The sequence below is a fragment of the Octodon degus genome, unplaced genomic scaffold, assembly GCF_000260255.1.
Source record: "Octodon degus isolate 3935 unplaced genomic scaffold, OctDeg1.0 scaffold00112, whole genome shotgun sequence".
NCBI classification, from domain to species: Eukaryota; Metazoa; Chordata; class Mammalia; order Rodentia; family Octodontidae; genus Octodon; species Octodon degus.
The window spans coordinates 5130984-5150972 of record NW_004524688.1 but is presented as its reverse complement, the minus strand read 5'-3'; the positions used below and the strand labels follow the sequence as shown (position 1 = coordinate 5150972).

Sequence of the window (19989 nt, the reverse complement as noted above, 5' to 3'; positions counted from 1 at the left end):
TGATTGTTGTTGAACTTCTGGGTCAAAACTCAAATGAGGTGAATTTTGCCTTTGAAGGGTTTATTGCTAAAAACCAACTTTAGTAGTCACAGGACAAATAACAATGTTGGTAAAGTAGTATTTTAACCATTTGGCTTAGGGCTCTGTATTATTTAATAGAGCCTAAAATGGTTTTAATCAATGGTTTGTTCTTTGAATGGTTATAAACACTGTAGAAAATCTTTTAACTAAGGACTGTACAAAGAAGAAGGAGTGGTATCAAACTTAAGGCTTGAACTGTTTGAAGCATTCATTTCACAACTAGATTGTATAAGGATAATCGGCTGTGATGAGACTCACTGCATAATTTTTTCAATAGTGAACTTTATGAAACCCTCATCCCATTCAACAGGCACATGTTAAAAGAGTGTTGTCTTTGGTGTTAATGGGGGAATGTGTTCCTTCATTGTATTTGAGCCTTTTGTGTTAACACGTCTGATATTAAATTAAATGTGCCTTGAAATAGTTGGGGTTTTTTGTTTTTGTTTTTGTTTTTTACATTTAAGGAATATGGTGATTTCGTTGTACTCTAATTGGGGGTGGCTATGGAGAGCAGATTGGTTTTGGAAAATTGGTTGTGCTCTTCAAAGTGAAGGAAAAAGTTGTCTTTTTTGTTTTGTTTTGTTTTGAAGACCTACTTTATTACAGCTGGTACATAAAAGACAAGGAGACTTGACACTTTGTCCTGAGATACTGCAGTAGAATTAATGTGAGACATCTCACAGGGAGCCTGCCAGAAGATTGGGGAAATAATGTACTGGAACTGTGGGCTGGCCTAAGCGAGACATTTTTGTGAATTGGGAAAAAAAGTTACAGTGACCATTTCTAGCAAATTCATTTGATCATTTAGATAAATGAGGCATTATTTTCTTCATGTTTCCATCCAATCCCGGAGGTGAACTTTTTTCGTCTGATCATTCTGTAAGTCACCAGTTTGAATTTTCGCTTGGTGATAATGAAGTCTAAGATGAGTAGAAGATAAGTTCCAGCTTTTCCCAACGTTTAAGTGCATTTTTAACAAGGGTGATTTAAGTTCTCTCTTAATCATTCAAATCAATTGTAAGTATCTTGTATTTTTGTGCTTAGAGGACTAATTGTGGGCGAGGGTGGGTTGAAGAAGTGGTTTATGTGACTTCAGCAAGAAACCTGTCTAAAATTCTCACTATTTGTGAGGTTTGGAGGGTAAGTAAGATCTGTGTGGAATTAGTTTATGCCCATATTAAGTGTTTTGTATTTGTTTTGCGCCTTTTAAAACTGCAGTGGCAATGTTTTTAGTGTATTTTTAACAGGTCAAATAATTCATAAAATGTATAATTAATGTGTACTCAAATTTAGCCCTTTAGGTGCTAGTCATTTAGAGGTATTCTATTAGAAGGCTTTTATTCTTGTTATTGTTAAGGTTTCCTTTTAAGGTAATACATACTTGCTTATGTATGAAAATTGAAACAACAGACAAAAGTAGATACAAAAAATGAATGTCGCTCCTGGATGTGATCTCCACCGTCCACATTCTCCTCTCCAGGAGCTGTCACTGATGTCACACTGGATATCATCAAGATTATATTTTATGTATATTAAATAAATGTTATCACATTGTTCATACAGATAACTTACAGCTTGTCTCTCTCCTCACCGCCCCCCACTTTGGAGCATCTTTTTAGTACATCTACATTACATTATTATTGCATATAACCTATTAATCGTATTTTAATCATATACAAGGGGTTGTTTTGTAAAATTAGATTATACATAAACCAGAGAACATTAGCTATTATGAATCCATCACTAATTTGAAACAATTAATGATCGGTCATTAATAATTTCAGTGTAGAATAAATAATTTAAGGAATTGGGGATTGCACTTAGTGTTTTTCTGATTTGAAGTAGGAAGAGTCCCTAAATTCTCTTGTCCAGTAGTTAAAATACTTCATGGTGCTTTTTTTTTTTTTTTTTTTTAATTTTATTTTTGTAGCCAGCTCAGCCTGCCCTGGGGGCAGGGCTGGCATGACATGTGGTGCCAGGGATCAAACTGAGATCCCTGGACTTTGCCCAAGCTTGCCTAAACAGGCGCTTGAGACCACTGAGCTATCTCGCCGGCCCCCTGATACATTTTAGAGTGTTGAGAGTGATATGTGTCAGTATTTTGGCAGCTTTCAGTTTGCATTTAATTACTTAGATAATCGTGTAAGTATCTTTAAAACAGTCTTGCTACTTTTACCTGGATAATATATACAATGTTCATTCCTTCTTATAATTCCTCTTAAAGTATTTTCTGATTTATTTGCTTTGTGGATTATTTGATTTTAGAAATAGGTTGTTTTGGGGCCAGGGAGATGGCTCAGTAGAATAAGTGCTTGCCTGGCAAGTGCAAGGGCCTGAGTTCAATCCCTGGTTCCACTAAAAAAAAAAGAAAGAAATACATTGTTTTTGTACTGGGGAGCGAACCATCAAATCTAGGGTACCCTAAGGACCTACATTTCTAGACCTTTTATTTATGTTGAGACAAGATTTTGCTAGTTTCTGAAGTTGGCTTAAATTTGTGACCTTCTTTCCTTATCCTTCTAAGTAGGTAGGGTTATTTCAAAAATACTTGAATGCAAGAAATAATACTTTTCAATCATTTTTGAAACATTTACTTGTAATTCTTCTCACTCATTTATGGTGCTGAGTCAGACTTGTGTAACTACTGTATCACTGAACTACATCTTCAGTTCTTTCTTGTGGAGTGCAGGGGGCCAGTGATGGGGATCGATCCCAGGACTTCACACGTCCTCTGCCAGAGTAGATCACCCACTCTCTCTCTTTTTTTTTTTTTCTTTTTGGCGGAACTGGGGATTGAACTCAGGTCCTTGTGCTTGCCAGGCAAGTGCTTATTCTACTGAACTATCTCCCCGGCCCCCACTCTCATTATTTTGTGATCTGATGAACACAATACAAATTTCATGAGGTGTTTAATAAAATGACGTAAATTACAGAATGCTTACATAGTGATTTTGCTGAACTATTGTTTTGGTTATCACTAATTGTAGAAATTATGTTTATTTTAGAACAAGCATTATAGAAAGATGACTTTTTAGCCAGGCAGACCCTCGGGAGACTGAGACAGGAGGATCTTTGTGACAGGGTCAGCCTAAACCACAATAGGACCCTGTCTCAAGAAGTGAAAGAAATACAACTTTTTTTTTTTTTTTTTTTTAATGTATTTGGTTGTTGTAGGGTCTCACTACACAGCTCGGACTTGTGGTGATCCTCCAGCTTTCACCCTCCCCAGCACTGAGATTACAGGCATGCGCCACAGTGTTCAGACTCTGGCCAGCTCAGCCTGCCCTGGGGGCAGGGATGGCAGGTCGTGTGCCAGGGATTGAACTGTGATCCCTAAGCTTGCCTAAGCAAGCACTTTAGTCCCCTGAATTATCTCACCAGCCTCCTGCAAAAGAAGAAACAAAAAACGACTTTTTAAACCAAACTTTTAGTGGTTTTGAGGTTTTTGTTTTAGGTTAAGTGAGGCCACAACGATTAATGTATTTTACGATTGTCTGTTTTTTCCTTAATCTTTAGTTAATTCATAGAAAGGGAGAGAATTTAAGATTAGTTGAGTATGCTTTGCAAGAAACAAAGTTGTTGGAGCAGATGCAGCCAAGTGGAAGGGAATTCTGTAACGGTGGTATCTGTATCATATGGAGGCTGAAATCTGAGGGTGCCACTAGGAGATGTGAAGCTGCAACGACAATGAAGAATCCTTGCAGTTAGGGTTTCTGTGCCTGAGCCTAACCCTAAATCCTGGTCATGTGTAAACACTGGCTTTTAAACCAGTGGGGTCTCTTTAAGCAGTAGTAAGCCAGGTTTTATTTCGCCAGATTTTTGTAAGGAATCCCAGTTACCAATTTTTTCTTGAGTTAGCTCAGAATACACGTACAGGTAAAAGAACTTCGAAGCACTACTTGAAAGAATGAGAATTTCCAGCAAAGCACTCCCAGTTTCAAATTTCTAAGGTTTGATGGGATCAGATCTACTCTGAAGCAATGTATTAGGCAAGGAAAAGCCCCCTAGAAATGAATTTAACCAAAAACTTATTGTGTGAACTGAACACAATGACAAGAATGTTATAGTCTTCCCATCCAAGTCTCAATATCATAATTACATACTTAGATTTCTTTTTTCTTCCCCCCCCTCCCCCCCCCAGGGATTGAACTCAGGCCCTTATGCTTGCCAGAGAAGCGCTTATTTTACTGAACTATCTCCCCGGCCAATTCTTATATTTCAAAAAAACTGGTATTTATGCTATTGCTGAGGCCAAAAGAAGGTAGCTAATTTTATTGACAAACTGAATTGCACTTTGAATTATACTGTTGCAGTTGCTATATATGTTTGTATATGTTCTATAGTGTATGGTAGTGTTTAGAAGTAAAGATTAATGGCATGATACTCCTAATTTGACAGATAGTTCCATATTTATATTTGATCACTTGATTTTTGTGATATATGGATGAACTTTGATAACAGTAAAATCTTAACCATGTATCAATAATACATTTTTTTAAACTTAAACCTTGGTGCCCATTTGGCAGCTCAATAGTATATTAGTCACGTTAAAAAGTTACATGAAGCCAGGTGTTGCAGCATACACCTATAATATTAGCACTATGGGAGGCTGAGGCAAAAAGAGGATTGTTAAGTTCGAGCCTAGCCTGTACAATTTAGCACCTTATCAAGACCCTATCTGAAAATTTTCAAAAGGGCTAACGTGGTAACTCAGTGCAAAGCCCTGAGTTCAATCACTGTTACCTTAATTAAAAAGAAAAGCCAGGCCATGGTAAGACATGCCTGGAATTCTAACACTGTGGGAGGCTACCGTAGCGAGGACAAAATATTCAAGCCTAGACTGGGCAACTTCAGAACACCCTGTCTCAAAATTTAAATTAATTAAAAAAAAAAAAAAAAGAAAAGGAAAGGCCTGGAGCCCTTAGTTATGCAGAGGCCCTATACAAATCCCCAGTACTACCAGTAAAGAATTTAATGAGTGGAAAGAGTAAAGATACAAACTCCATCCTTTAATATGTGGTGCTGATGGTCAAACTGGGGCTTTGTGCATGTTAGCTAATGGTTCCACCAGAGAGCTGCATCTCAGACCCAAACGTTTTAAGACTAAAGAACTCATGGCATAGTGATGCATTTCTATAATCCCAGCTACTTAGGCCGAGGCAGAAGGATCACAAGTTTGAAGCCAACCTGGGCAATTGAGCAAGATCCCTGCTCAAAAAAATGAAAGGGGCTGCCGATGTAACTCAGTGGTAGAATGCTTGCCTAGCACATGTTCAATCCACAGTACTAAAAAAAAAATGAACATACCTCATTTATTGAAATAGTCATATTCTTTGGAAGTGTAAAAGATGAATGTACCAGAGAACTACCTGTTATAGAGGACTCCACATACACACATATTTTTTTATGTTATTTGGTACAAGGTCTTACTACACAGCTCAGACATGTAGTGATCCTCTTACTTTCAGCCGCTCCAACACTGGGATTGCAGGCGTGCACCACCATACCTGCTCAGCATTCCCTTGGTTGGGTAAGGCCAAGGATTGAATCTTGCTCCCTGTACTTGTTTAAGGAGGTGCTTAGTCTGCTGAGCTATCTCACCAGACCTTGTATTTATTGAATGAGAATAAATATGTCTTGAGTATTAGAGATATTTTAGAGAAGTTATTATAAAGTAGCATACTTCTTTTGTTTTTGGGTTTTTTTGCGGTACTGGGAACCAAACCCAGGACCTTGCACTTGCCAGGCAGGCTCTTGGGCTGCTGAACTGTATCCCCAGCCCCTAGAGGTTTGGTTTTTATTGGGGGGGGGGGCTTTTTTTTTTTCCTATTTTCTTTTTTGGTACTGGGGGTCGATCTCTAGGCCTTGTGCTTGCTAAGCAGGTGCTGTGCCGCTGAGCTACATCCCTGGCCCTGTATTTATGATTGATAGTACATGTACCTATTCAAGAACTTGCTGAATAAAGCTAAATATCTTAGTGTTACATTATAAGGGCTGTTGTATTTGAGGTATGTGTTTTAAATTGTCTTTTCATTTTTAATTGTTTTTGTCACTATTATTTTGTACCGGGGATGGAACCGAGAATCTTGAGACAGTCCAAGTTGGCCAGGCTTGTCTCAATCCTGTGATTCTCCTTCCTGAGCTGCACAGAATGCTTGGTTTATAGGCATATGCCACTGTACCTGGCTGTAGTTCATATTATGTTTGGGGTTGAAAATAAATTTTTGATGTGATAGAAGCAAAAAGTGCCTAGCACCTATTTGAGTACTTTTTGTTAGGACTTCATTTTGCTGCTGTATTGGCAAAATACTAAAATTTGGAAGAAGGACATGTTCCTGTAAAGATGGTAAATGGGTTGGCATCTGCTGTGATGTACTTACATTCCATTCATGTTATATTTACTTCTGTAGTAATTGCAATCAAAGAAAGTTACAGGGTTTTGTTTACATTTTGTGATGGTTGGCTCTTTCCTTTGCAGCCAAACAGGTAAAAAGTTAATGGCGAAGTGTCGAATGCTTATCCAGGAGAACCAGGAGCTGGGAAGGCAGCTGTCCCAGGGCCGTATTGCACAGCTTGAAGCAGAGTTGGCTTTACAGAAGAAATATAGTGAGGAGCTTAAGAGCAGTCAGGATGGTAAGGGATTTCAAAATTTTTGAAAAATGTGCTTAATTTTGCACTGGCTTTAAAAAAAAAATGCCAGCCACAAATATAGATTAGATTCTATACGTAACTGTTCTTTGCCTGTGGTTATATAAAATTATGAGTGAAACATTGGTAGATGTATCAGCAAACAAAGCGTTTAATTTTGCAAGATATTAAAAAAATATTTTTACAGGATATTTTTCTATTTTCCTAATTGCTTATTGTTCAGGTTTCAGAAGATTTGTGTGTAGGGAAAAGATAACTATATTCAAGATATAAAAATTTTGCCAGGATGGTAGCACATACCTGTAATCCCAAGAGGCTGGGATTACAGGAGGCTGAGGCAGAAGGATCACTATTGCATTACAGGCTGGTTTTAGGCTACGTGGTGAGTACAAGTCCAGATTGATAGCAGGCCCTGTCTCAAAAATAAATACAATGGAAAAAGATACAGAATTTTGTATTTGGTGCTTTGAAAAGGAGGTACAGTGGTAGCTCAGTTCAGGAACTTGTTCTGTCATTTTACAAAAGAACTGTGTGAAAAAAAAAAATTAAAAAACCCTGTGTGTTTGGGAAAGGTGACTGTGGTCATGTTTGTCACCAGATGCACAGTTTAAAACAAAATTTTGCCAACACATCTGTAAATCGTTTGAAAATTTAAGTTCCTAAACTTGAGGTGCCACTGTATATCTTTTTTAAAAAAATTTTGTGTGTGTGTGTGTGGTGCTGGGGGATTGAACTGCGGTCCCTGTGCTTTGCTAAGCTTGTTCTAAGTAGGTGCTTTAGACCACGGAGCCATCTCACCAACCCCACTGTATATCTTTATTTCTCTTGTATCTTAGAAACATTTTGTAATTTCTAGGGGTCTGAAAATAATGTAATTAATGATACTTGATCAGGTCCTATTTAGTGAATAAGAGATTTAATACTTATATTTGCTAAGGCAACCGAATTACTGCACCCTTTTTTGGGCAAGTATGTCTGCATCTGTGCTGTTTTCTCTTTGTGAAGATTACTACTAAGAAACATAGCCAAACTGAAAATTTAGTGGATTTTTCCCCTCCTATACTGTTTTTTTGTTGTTGTTGTTGTTTTGGGTGGAACCAGGGATTGAACCCAGACCCTTGCGCTTGCCAGGCAAGCACTTATTCTACTGAGCTATCTCCCCAGCCCCTTCCCCTTCTATATACTTGAGTGCCTTTTTCTTTCATTCTTTTTTTTCCTTTTGCCCTGATGTGTCCTGTGATCCTCAGTAAATGTAGCTACTTAGCAGTATTTGAAAAAGGAAAACTGGCTGGCTATGGTGGCACACACCTCAAGGCCAGCTTGAATGACATAGTGAGACCCTGTTTCAAAAAGGCAAAGAAGAATTTAAAATTTATACTGGGAATTAGTATATCTGGTTGAGTGCAAAGAAAATTAGTAATATCTTTAAAACTTTATTTATTTATTTAGTTAGTTGGTATGGAGTCTTGCTACACAGCTCAGACTCATAGTGATCCTCCTGTCTCAACCTCCCCAGAGCTCCAGAACTGGGATTACAGGTGTGCACCACCGTGCCCGGTTTCTGGGACCAGCACAGGATGCAGTACAGGGATTGAACCTTGGTCCTTGCACTTGCCAGGCAGGCACTTAGACTGCTGAGCTATCTCCCTGTCCCTAAAACTACTTTCTCAAAGTGATAGTTACTAGCTTTTACTACTTATAAACATGTAAATTTGGAAGTTTTGTAAAGAATCTCCAAATTTTATTTTGTGGGTTTTTTGTTTTTTTTTTTTTTTTTGGTTTTGTTCTGTTTTTGTACGTGGGACAGTTTTTGGTGAGAGCGTAGGCCTCTTTTGAGGGTTAGACTAGAGGACCACAGAGTACTAAAGGGCTGAACCTCTGCAGAGCTAAGACACTGGCTGAGGTAGTGAAGAGTAAGGGCATTGGCCATGTTGGGCCCACAGGTAAACATGGAGTGGACTTCTTAGCCTGTAATCAGTTACATGTAAAAAGAATGAGTGTAATCTAAACATGCTGGGCTCTTGCTGCCCTTGACTACTATGTCCAGGCTGGGCTCAAATTCATAGTGATCCTCCTGCCTTCTCCAAAGTGCTGGGATTATAGATATGTGCTCCTATGCTCAGCTTTGAATCAGCTTTAAGTCATTTTAAGTTACTTGATATTGAAGCATGTGACCTACCCCCAGAAAAGCTCATTCCTAAGTACTATTTTAAAATTCCAGTTAAAATATATTGTGGTTTTAGAATTTGTACTTGTTTGGGAGATGGCTCAGTAGAATAAGCGCCTGGTTGGCAAGCACAAGGGCCTGAGTTCAATCCCCAGTTCCACCAAAACAAAACAAAACAAAACAAAAAACAATTTGTAATTGTAATGAAGCATTGACTACCTGGCTTTGTGGTAGACACTTAAAATTTTTAAATATATTATTACAAGACTTATTAAAGTAGGTTTGACTCTTGCCTCTCCTTTGCACAGAACTGAATGACTTCATCATTCAGCTTGATGAGGAAGTAGAGGGCATGCAGAGCACCATTTTGGTTCTTCAGCAGCAACTGAAGGAGACTCGCCAGCAGTTGGCTCAGTACCAGCAGCAGCAGTCTCAAGCCTCTGCTCCAAGCACCAGGAGGACTACGTCTTTGGAGCCGGGAGAGCAGACGGAGATCACAAATAAAGACTGCAGTCGTCTGGCAAATGGACCAAGTAATGGCAGTTCCTCCCGTCAGAGGACGTCTGGGTCTGGATTTCACAGGGGGGGGAGCACACCTGAGGATGACTTTGCTTCTTCTCCAGGGAGTGGGAATAAGGCCTCCGACAGCTCAGAGGAAAGAACTGGCAGAGGAGGTAGTGGTTACGTGAACCAGCTCAGTGTGGGTTATGAAAGTGTAGACTCTCCCACGGGCAGTGAAAACTCTCTCACACACCACTCAAATGACACAGACTCCAGTCATGACCCTCAAGAGGAGAAAGCAGTGAGCGGGAAAGGTAACCGAACTGTGGGTTCCTGCCATGTCCAGAATGGCTTGGACTCAAGTGTAAATGTACAGGGTTCAGTTTTGTAACATTTTTCCAGCAAATTTTTATACAGTGTCATTTAATTTGGGAGGAGATACTGTCTAGAAAATTAATGCATACTTTTGTCATAACTTGCCTTTTTTGTGGGTGTGTATTTTTGTTTGTTTGATTTTTTTGTGTGTGTTTTTGTTGTTGGGTTTTTGTTTGTTTGGGGGTTTTTTTGGTTTTTTTTTTTTTTTTTTTTTTTTTGCTTCAATACCTCTGCCACATTGGAAATTGTACCAGTTAATTTCTTTGTTGCTAAAAGGACATTTTGTGTAGGGTCAAGTTATTTTTCTATGCGTTAATGTGAAGTTGTAAATGGAAATCTTTCCTTAAAGTATAACACAATGATGTCTGTATAAATCTGTGTCTACCTAAAACCTGTGCTGTGTAAGGGCATTCTTACTCACGCTGTTGTGCACTTCTGCACCATTCAGATTTGGTAGAGTAGATGTGGTTTATGACTGCCAAGTTCGCCCAGTACAGTAGTTTTTAATCACTAAAAGTTGGGCTTGTTGACGGAGTCCTATAGTAGTTTCCATGTTAGATAACAGTTTTTCCCACCATACATCTGTGCATTTTTTCTTTAGGTGACTGAATGTTTAAGAAATTTGTGTGCATAGTTGCTCAGTTTTTATGAACTGTCGTATCCTGTTAATGCATATTGCTCTGTGACTCCAGTATATCTTACCTGTACTGACCAAACCTGAATAAAGATTTTTATTGTAACTTCATGGTTTTTTTTTTATTTTGTTTGTGTGTGTGTGTGTGTGTGTGTTTATGGTATTTGTCATTTATTTTCATTGAGGAGGTGCTAAATTAATTTTGTTGGTTTTTGAGACAGATTCTCTCACTTGGTAGTTCAGGCTGGCCTCAAACTCCCTATAGCCCAGGCTAGCCGCCTGTGGAGATCCTCCTGCTTCAGCCTCCAGAGTACTGGGATTATAGGTGTGTGCCTCCAGGCCTGGTTGAACTGCTGAATTTCTATTTATTAACTTACCACAAAGGTGAAATTTCAGTCACCCCATTTGTCAGTTTTGATTGTGTACGTTCTTAATTTGTGTTCTGTTTTGGAAAATGAAGTTAAGAGTTTAAATTATTTCCCTGACATATAGAAATAATTGCTGTAAAATATTGAAAATACAAAAAAGTCAAACTAAATAGTCATCCAAGTCATTTTTAGGTTTTAATTGAAAAGCAGTGTTAGTGACCTGATCTACAGTAATTAGTAAATCTGCAGCTCCTGATGTTAGTTTGGTTTTTTTTTGGTAGAACTGGGGATTGACCTCAAGCCCTTGCACTTGCCAGAGAAGCGCTTATTCTACTGAGCCACCTCCCCGGTCCCTGTTAGGTTTTTGTTTTTGTTTTGTTGTGTTTTGCAGAACTGGGAATTGAACTCAGGCCCTTGCATTTGCCAGGCAAGCGCTTATTCTACTGAGCCATCTCCCTGGCCCCTAGTTTTTTTTTAAACACTGGCTAGTACTACTGGTTTTTACTAACCTATCTACATGTGCATTACATAGTCTGTGGAAGAAAATGTTTTAAGATGAAGAGTGACAAAACTGTTTTTTTTCCAAACAAGCATTATTATCAAGGTCTATGGCATTGAATACCTTAAGAATCAATAGCTCTTCATGCATGGTTATTGTGAAACTTCTGCTGAAAATAGAATCGACTGACTTAATTTTTTTTTTTTTAAATCTTTTATTTGGTGCAGGGTTTTGCTACGCAGCTTGGACTGATAGTGATCCTTTTGTCTCATCCTCTCCAGCACTGGGGTTACATGTGTGTGTCACCACGCTCCTCCAGCACTGGGATTACAGGTGTGTGTCACCATGCCCAGTTTCAGTGACCAGCACAACATGCGGTACCAGGGATTGAATCTGGGTCCTTGTGCTTGCCAACTAGGCGCTTAGGCCACTGAGTTATCTCCCCTGCCCAGTCAGCTGGTTTATTTATTTATTTATTTATTTATTTATTTATTTTTGTGTGTGTACTCTGGGAAGCTCTGGTTTTGGCTTCAGGATCTGGGGATCAAACCACAACATGCTGAGCCTCACTGCTTTGTTTCAGCAGGCACTAAAACCACTGACCTAATGGGCAGGCCCCCAATCAGCTGGTTTAGGTGTAACTGAGATGCAAAGATCCTCAGAAGTGGATTTACAGTAACACCACTTAACTTGCAGAGAGCTGCTGGTTTTTTTGCTTATCTACCTGGTTTGCATCTCAAATGAATTAAAATTACTGCAGTATAGAAGATATGGCTCAGTGAGAGAACACTTGCCCCTGGACTACAAAAACCCCACCAAAATATCCCTCCATTATCTTAGATTTTTTTCTTTTTTTTTTTTTGGCGGAACCAGGGATTGAACTCAGGCTCTTGCACTTGCCAGGCAAGCGCTTATTCTACTGAGCTATCTCCCCAGCTCTCCATACAACTTTAAGTAAATTTGTATATAATCATTTTGATGTGCACTAAGATAATGTTCCCTTGATTTATCAAATACTGTGGGCTTTGACTTTTATTATGTATATGTTTTGGACCTGACCAGTTTAAATGAAAATAGAAGTTCTTTATCCTGTTAATGTTATGTAATCATTGGTAGTTTTCAACCAGTAATCTTAGAAATAAATTTAGGTATGCTCATAATGTGACATTACTAATTTCTTTATATGGCAGTTGACTCTGCCTTCAATAACCTAGTGACTTAATGATCGTTCCTAGTGGCACTATTCTTCACTTGTGGAGCCAGGGATATAGCTCAGCAGTAAGGTCCTCAGTTCAAGTCCTGGTTGTCCCCCCCCCCCAAAAAAAAAAAAAAAACAACAAAAACACCTCACCTTTGGAGCAGATCCTTTATTTCTGGTATGAGTACTGATGAGACCACAGAGAAGAAACAGGTCAAGTGCACACTGAATGGCTTCTCAATCAAGTGGGTCACATGAGTTGGGCAAACTATTTAAGCTCCCCTCATAAAAAAGCACTAAGTGATGTAAAGTGCATATATTACAGTGCTATCTTAACTTCAGCTGCTATCAAAAACTGGATGGCTTCAGCAGCACTTATTTCTACACTTAGGAAGGCTGGGACATGGGAGACCCATGTGAGTGGCTCACCAGTTTGGTCCCTGGTGATGGCCTGCTTCCTGGCTTGCAGCGTGCTGCCCTCCTGTATCTTCATAGGGCACAGACATCACCTCTTTGAGGCCTCATCTACACTGCACTGGGGAGTAGAGCTTAAACACACACATTGGAGGGTGGGAGACACAAAAGCATTCAGTCCACGGTTAGTGCCATGCTCATGGCGATTGGCTGATGTTAGCCAGTATATCTCAGAATGCAGTTCCAGTCCTGACAGTCTCCCAGATGATGCCAAACAGAGTTCTGTTCTTTTTTTTTTTTTTTTTTAACTGTGGTTAATTTCTGCTGAGACAACAGCTTTAATTAAATCAAAGGGTTGGTTGCTGAGTGTAGCTGGTAGCTGGACCGACTGATTCCACAAGCTGGGACTCCCCTGGTACTACTTACTGCCTCCCTTCATCTTGAAGAAGAGGCAGAAATGTACCTGAGCTGGGGATGACAGCTCATAATCTTTGTTTCTTTTTCTTTTTTTTAATGTAGCAAACTTTTATTTAAGAAAAGAAAGAAGCTCTAAGATGCAAGTTTGGGCCAAGTAAAAGTAGGAAAAGAATATAGAACCTACAGCATGAGGGCAGACCACCCAAGCAAGAGAACACAGTGGCTTCACAATCAAGTTTTGGTTTTTTGTCTTTGAGACAAAAAAAAAGTAGTTCAGGCTGGCCTTGAACTCACTTTGTAGCCCAGGCTGGCCTCAAACTTGCAGCAATCCTCCTGCCTCAGCCCGCAAGTGCTGGGGTTACAGGTAAATCAGTCTTCATGGTTGCCGTGCTAAGCAAGCACTGCAAACAGTCACACAAAGTAACAATGCAATAACTTTCTAAAAATGTGGTTCACAGATTCTGAGTGTACAGGTAGAGATGCTGAGCTCAGTGGTAGAGCACTTGCTTAGCAGGTGTGACGCCCTGATTCAATCCCCAGTACCATGATCAAAAAACCCTCAATCTTTCCATGTTAGAAAAATCAAAGTGAACCTATGTTCCCTAATATAACATGCTTAGTTAAGTATACTTTCTTAGTTATCCGGATGCTAGTGGTGTAGCTCAGTTGCACACTAGTCTAGCATGGGTGAGGCCCCAGTTATTCCCAGTGAGGGAGTAATTTGCCCCGCGAAGGAAAGACCAATAGATGGACACAATTAAGTCTCACGTTGGACCATCAACCAGTTGCTACCTTTGCAGAATAATGCAGTCGTTCTGGCAATTTTTCCCTTAGCTGTTCTCAAGTGAATAAGCTAGATTTTCTCTGTACTCTTTTTTTTTTGGGGGGGGGGCACAGAGGTACTATCATGGCTCTACCCATGTGGTTATAAGTAACGCTGTACAGTCCAGGTTAACGTCATTACTTCTAATTTGGGCCCACTGTGGGGCAGTTGAGGCAGTAGCTACCCACCATAGAAAGGAGCACAGTGCTAAGCCCCCCTGGCAAAACCACTAGGGATTCACTCAGACCAAGTGATGAATCTGCTACATGGCAAATTGGCAAATACTGCTTTGTATCTAAAACCTGGCCTGCCCTCCTACACCTGTGTATGAAAAAATCAAGAGGGTCACAAGGCCCCTTTGGGACACGCTGGCTCTGCAGCACTGTTAAAGTGGTGGCTTCTCATCAGCACCTAGAGATTCTAGTGGTTTCCTTCTAACTCCTAATTGCCAGCCAAAACAGTATATGTTTCTAGACCTAGATGTAATTTAAGAAACGAGACATTCTCAAAACAGGAGGATTACTATGACTCCAAGTTCCATAGTGACACCCTGTACCAAATACATGAAAGAAAAAAGAAAAAAAAGGGAAGGAAAGAAAGAAAAAGAAACTATTCTCATCAGGAGGGGCGTATGCATCTGTAATCCCAGCATTCTGAGAGGCTGAAGCAGGAGTACTGCAAGGCTGAGTTCAGCCTGGGGAAACAGTGAGACCCTGTCTCAAAAAATAAGGTTTAGGGGCTGGGGAGATGGCTCAGTGGAATAAGCGCTTCGCTGGCAAGTGCAAGGGCCTGAGTTCAATCCCTGGTTCTGCCAAAAAAATAAAATAAATAAAATAAGGTTTGAGGATGCAATTCAGTGTAAAGACGCTGGGCTCAATTCCCAGCGCACGCGCATACACACACACACACACACACACACACAAAAGAAAAGCACAAGCTATTCCCTTCCTCTTGTATAGTATCCATATGGCCCATACATACCATCAAGTAAATACCAATATGCAGTTCTGATGAGGACGCCCCAGAAGTCAGGTGCTTCTGGCCACTCCATAAAGGCAGTTCTGTCTCAAGATTTCCCCCTCGGTTGGGTTTCCATAGAGCCTCTGGGCAGGAGACTAACCATCATGCTGTTTCTTACTGCCTCTGCTGCGCTAGGAGCTGTGCGCAGAGCAGTGATATAACGAAGGTACCACGCAGAGCTCGTACTAGGAGTTTCAGGGTAACCTGAACACTAAGGTTAGCTATAGGCGGCTTAGGGGCACGACTGCAGGAACACAGGAGGGCTTCATGGAGAAAGGACGGGGAGTACTAGAAGTGGCCCTCTGACATGGCAACAAGAGATTTTAAAAAGAACACGGCTGAGATTTTAAGAAAAGAAACAAAGGTTGGGAAAGGTGGACTTAATGAATTTGACTTAAGATGTTAGAGTCCACAAAAGAAACCAAGGTGTGCTGGAAAACCAGAGGCAAACGAGATAAAGTTAAGGTCTGATAAAGGGCCTAGCATGGCACAGCATAGCACTTGGGAGACAGGAAGATCAATTCAAGTTAGAGGCCAGCCTGGGCTACAAAGCTCAAGGCCAGCCCGATCTAAAAAAAAAAAAAAAGCCTGGGCCCGCCAAATAGCTCAGTGGATGAAAGCACCTGCAAGCAGGCACCTGCCCCTGGGGGCGCTGAGACTGCAATTGAGACAGCGCGCTGGGCGCCTGTAATCCCAGCTCTTGGGAGGCTGCAAACAGGCAGATCACTATGAGTCTGATCTACTAGTGAGACCCTGAACACCCTGTAGGCCCTTCCCTAAAAAAATACCCCCCCCCCAAAATAAATATATAAATAAATAAGCCAGATGAAAGTTCCTGGAGTTCCCAGAAACAATGTGCCTCTGAGCTAGATGGCTGATCCCATCACCACTCCAGACTCTCAAGGGAAACACCTGTCCCATCTTTCCTCTACATGGCCCCAAACTCTAGGATCTATACTTTAGATATATTCTCCATTTTATTTTACCCATCCATATCCCTGCAAAGTCTTAAATTGTATTCCTAAAACCTAATTTTTTTTTTTAATCCTAAAACCTAATGGCTTAACATTCAGGAGTATTCTCCATGTTTATCAAGATTTTCTCTCCACAATCTTGTGACTCGTCAGCATTGCTTACCTTGAAACCCTTTCCTTCCTAGGGAGTAGGTGGAGTCCTGTACCAGCCAGCAAGCTGGGAAAGCAAACAGGGTGGGGGTCATTTTAGAGCTGCAGGGCGAGGGAGAGAGCTCAAGGGCATAAGGGCCTGCCTGGCAAGTGCAAAGTCCTGAATTCAAGTCCAGAAAAACAACCAGGAGGGCTGGTGAGATGGCTCAGTGGTCTAAAGCACCTACTTACAACAAGCTTAGCAAAGCACAGGGACCGCGGTTCAATCCCCCAGCGCCACATGCCAGCCAGCCCCGCCCCCTGGTGGGCTGAGCTGGCCACACACACACACACACACACAAATAAATTAATTAATTAATTTAAAAAAAAAACAACCAGGAGCTACTGCAGGGGATCAGAGAGGTGTGCCTGAGCTGAGACTGAAAAACGAATTAACGCCAGCTATCAGATAACCACTATGTCAGAAAGATTACGACTCTAATTGGGGATAAGAAGTCACAAAGTGCAGGCCGGGGAGAGGGCTCAGTGGACTAAGCGCTTCTCTGGCAAGCTCAAGGGCCTGAGTTTAATCCCTGGTTCCACCAAAAAAAATAGTCACAAAGGGTTAGGTTTTGTAAATAATTTTTCCACAAAGGGTTTTAAAACATGAGTGATATCACTACAGACTCTTCAAATTTCTTTGTCGGAACTGTCAAAAGTCAACTAGAACATCTTTTTTTTTTTTGGTCTTTTTGAGCCAGGGTCTCGCTATTCATCCTTGTGCAGGGGCCGTGCTAATCTTCTCTGTAGTGTATGTGCTGCCAAAGCGAGCACTCGCTACGCAGTTCAGACGGGCCTTGATCTTACTTTGTAGCCCAGGCTATTGTCAGACTCACAGCAACCCTCCTGCCTCAGCCTCCAGAGTGCTGGGATTACGGGGGTGTGCCACCATCACCAACTCAGCCGAACTTCTGATGTGGACAGAAGGACAGCCCTGCTGCTGGCTCTGGGAAGGCGAGGCTGAGGATGGTATGGAGCCCAAGCAAATGTGGAGGGACATTTAAAGCCACTGAGAGCGAAGGACACGTCGGAAATTGCCCGCAGTCCTGAAGCTGGCAGGATGCCCGCTGGATATTCTTGCCAGGGGGACTCCAGTCCTGGGGTGAAGGGGAGATCTTTAAGTCATTTCCATTGTCTGCTGTTCAGAAAAACTCCTAGGTAAATAAAATTAAAACCCCCAAACTTCAGACAGGGTATAGCCACGGGGAGCCCAGAAAACGATCTAAAGGGGTGTGTGCGTCTAGATCCCCAGCTTCATCGCCTAACCGAGCCCCTAAAATCCGCGGATCCCACCTTGACCAGGGAACACTTGGTCCTCCGTTCCAGCACCCCAGGGACCCATATGGCCCACACATACGCAAGGAATCCCCAGACCCACTCCTGGGACACCCTCCCCTCACTCAGGAGAGCCCTGGCGCCGCGAATCACAAGACATCCCCCCGGACCCCTGGCCCAGAGAGCCACCAGCCGCCGCATCCCAACCACCCTATCCTCGGCCCGCCCCTTCACGCCCCGCCGCGATCGGCTCCCAGCCCCGCCCTGCGCCTGCGCACTGAGGGCCACAAGGGATGGGGGCGGGGCTCAGGTCCCGCCCTCAGCGCTGCTAGCGAGACCGCAGAGAGCTGTACTTCACTCCACAGGCAGCGCAGGCGGAGGACGGCGGCGGACGTGTACGAGGCAGGATGGATGCAGGCTCGGACCCCGTGGTTATCGTTTCGGCGGCGCGGACCGCCATAGGTGAGTGGCCGGCGGGCCTAGACTGAGGTATGAGCCGCCTGCCCCGAGGGCCAGATCTGCATGGCGTAGGATAGGGGTGGGCAAAGGACCGAGCCGGGACCCTCGGGGACAATGGAGCGCCTGGCTTCTCTCTTCTTTACGGCCCTGCCCCCTTCTCGCCTTATGGGTTTGCTCCGCCCCTCGTTCTCGGATTGGCTCCCTACAGTTGAGCGACTGAGGCCCAGGCTCTCCTATTGGCTGATGTAGAGAGGCGCCCTCTAGTGAGGGCCTCTGATTGGCCAATGCCGGACACACCACGGTCAGCCTGGGTTGAAGGGCCGAAGGTCAGAGGCCAGATCCCAGGCCGGCCCGGCTGGGCGGGTGAAAAAATTGACGATTTGCCTCAAGCTCTTTAGTGCGCAGCTTTTGAAAGCTTGGCTCGCTAGAGCCCCCGTGGCTTTCGTTTGAGAATGATAGGGCCGCACCCCACCTGCTTCGTAGCCATTGCAAATGGTGCCCATCCTTTCTGCCCCGCTTCGCGTGGTGGCTTCTGCAGTGTCCCCGAGGTTCACTTGTCCGTTGTCTCCATTCTGTTGTAGGCTCTTTCAATGGTGCTTTATCTACTGTGCCTGTCCACGACCTGGGCTCAACTGTCATCAAAGAAGTCCTGAAAAGGGCCACACTAGCTCCTGAAGACGTGTCTGAGGTGATATTTGGACATGTTTTGTCAGCAGGTAACTCCTCAGTGACCCGGGAGAGGTCAGATTTATGAGTAACAGCCTGTTCTCCCCCTCCACGTGTGGGCACGTGCACGTACACACATGCACCCTTCCCTCCATACATTTGCTGAGCTCAATCTGTTAGGATTCCAGCTTCTGGCCCTCTTGCTAGTAATTTCATCGAGTGTAGGACTTGGCTGTGTTCAGTGTTTTCCCTGAATTATCCCACAGCACTGTATAGAAGCAAGACCTCCCAGATGCATCAGAGACTGTATGCATGGTGCTCTGCCTTTCTCGAAAATGTCCTACACCTTATGGAGATGTTGAAGTCTTCCTGTGTGTGCAGGACTATGTTAGAACCCTTTGCAGGGGTGGCTAGAACAATACAAATGGTGTTTTACCCACTTAGGGCCCACTTCTGAGCTGAACAGGTGGGTTGCTCCTCATTGACCTGGACTGACACCTTTAGAGTAGACAGAGGTCTAAGAAATTCCTCATCTGCTCTTGGGCCTAAAGACCTCTGATCCTTGGCTGTTCTTTTATGAATTTAGTACAGGGTCTACAGGGCTTCACTGTATAGATCTGACTCGTAGTGATCCTATTTTCAGCCTCCCAAGCGCAGGGATTATAGGTGTACGTCGCCATACCCAGTCTCAATTGCCATCTCAGTGCACCCTGGGGGTGGGGCTGGCATGGCACGCCAGGGATTGAAGCCTGGCTGCTGTGCTCTGCCTAAGCAGGCACTTTAGTCCACTGAGCTATCTGGCTTCTTGGCTGTTCTTACTTATTAATAACTAATTTGGAGTGTAGCTCAGTGTAAAGTGCATGATCACCATGTTCCTGGTCCACTCCCAGCACCCCTCTCCCAAAAAAGCAATTAATTTTGTTACCAAGCAGCAGGGTCCTAACAGCAAGAGGAACTGGCAGCATACCTTTAGTTTTTGTGGCTTTGACCCACGATTTCAGACGTATAAGCTGCTTAGAGCTCATTGCAAAATGATAGATTTTTTCCGAGCTAGTGTGAGAGAGTGCGCCTTTGGGCATGAAGAGGGACAGGTGCCAACGTAGCTGTCGCACTGAGCTTTCAGATTACACTTCCGTAATTAAGTGGGATTTTCAAGGAATAACCTTTCCTTTCTCCATTGTCTTTGTTCTTTCACAAGGAAAATGCGCTGTCTAGATGAGGGGTTCTTGTGCACATTTTAGGTGGCTATCTTCCGCTTTGTTTTTAATCTTTTTTTTTTTT

The 19989-nt window shown here is 42.5% G+C and overlaps 2 protein-coding genes across 2 annotated transcripts in view; both read left to right on the top strand.

Moving 5' to 3' along the window:
* The window catches only part of LOC101592210 (WT1 associated protein), a 37816-nt gene extending 27299 nt beyond the window's left edge, over positions 1 to 10517 (top strand). The window contains exons 6-8 of the mRNA XM_012516536.2: positions 3536 to 3540; positions 6560 to 6714; positions 9205 to 10517. Coding sequence (XP_012371990.1) covers positions 3536 to 3540; positions 6560 to 6714; positions 9205 to 9788 — 744 coding nt within the window. The 3' untranslated portion in view covers positions 9789 to 10517. The remainder of the gene's footprint in view (positions 1 to 3535; positions 3541 to 6559; positions 6715 to 9204) is intronic.
* A 7373-nt stretch (positions 10518 to 17890) lies between these two features.
* The window catches only part of Acat2 (acetyl-CoA acetyltransferase 2), a 17009-nt gene continuing 14910 nt past the window's right edge, over positions 17891 to 19989 (top strand). Inside the window, exons 1-2 of the mRNA XM_004639537.2 lie at positions 17891 to 18045; positions 18624 to 18758. Of these exons, the coding sequence (XP_004639594.1) occupies positions 17991 to 18045; positions 18624 to 18758 (190 nt within the window). The 5' untranslated portion in view covers positions 17891 to 17990. The remainder of the gene's footprint in view (positions 18046 to 18623; positions 18759 to 19989) is intronic.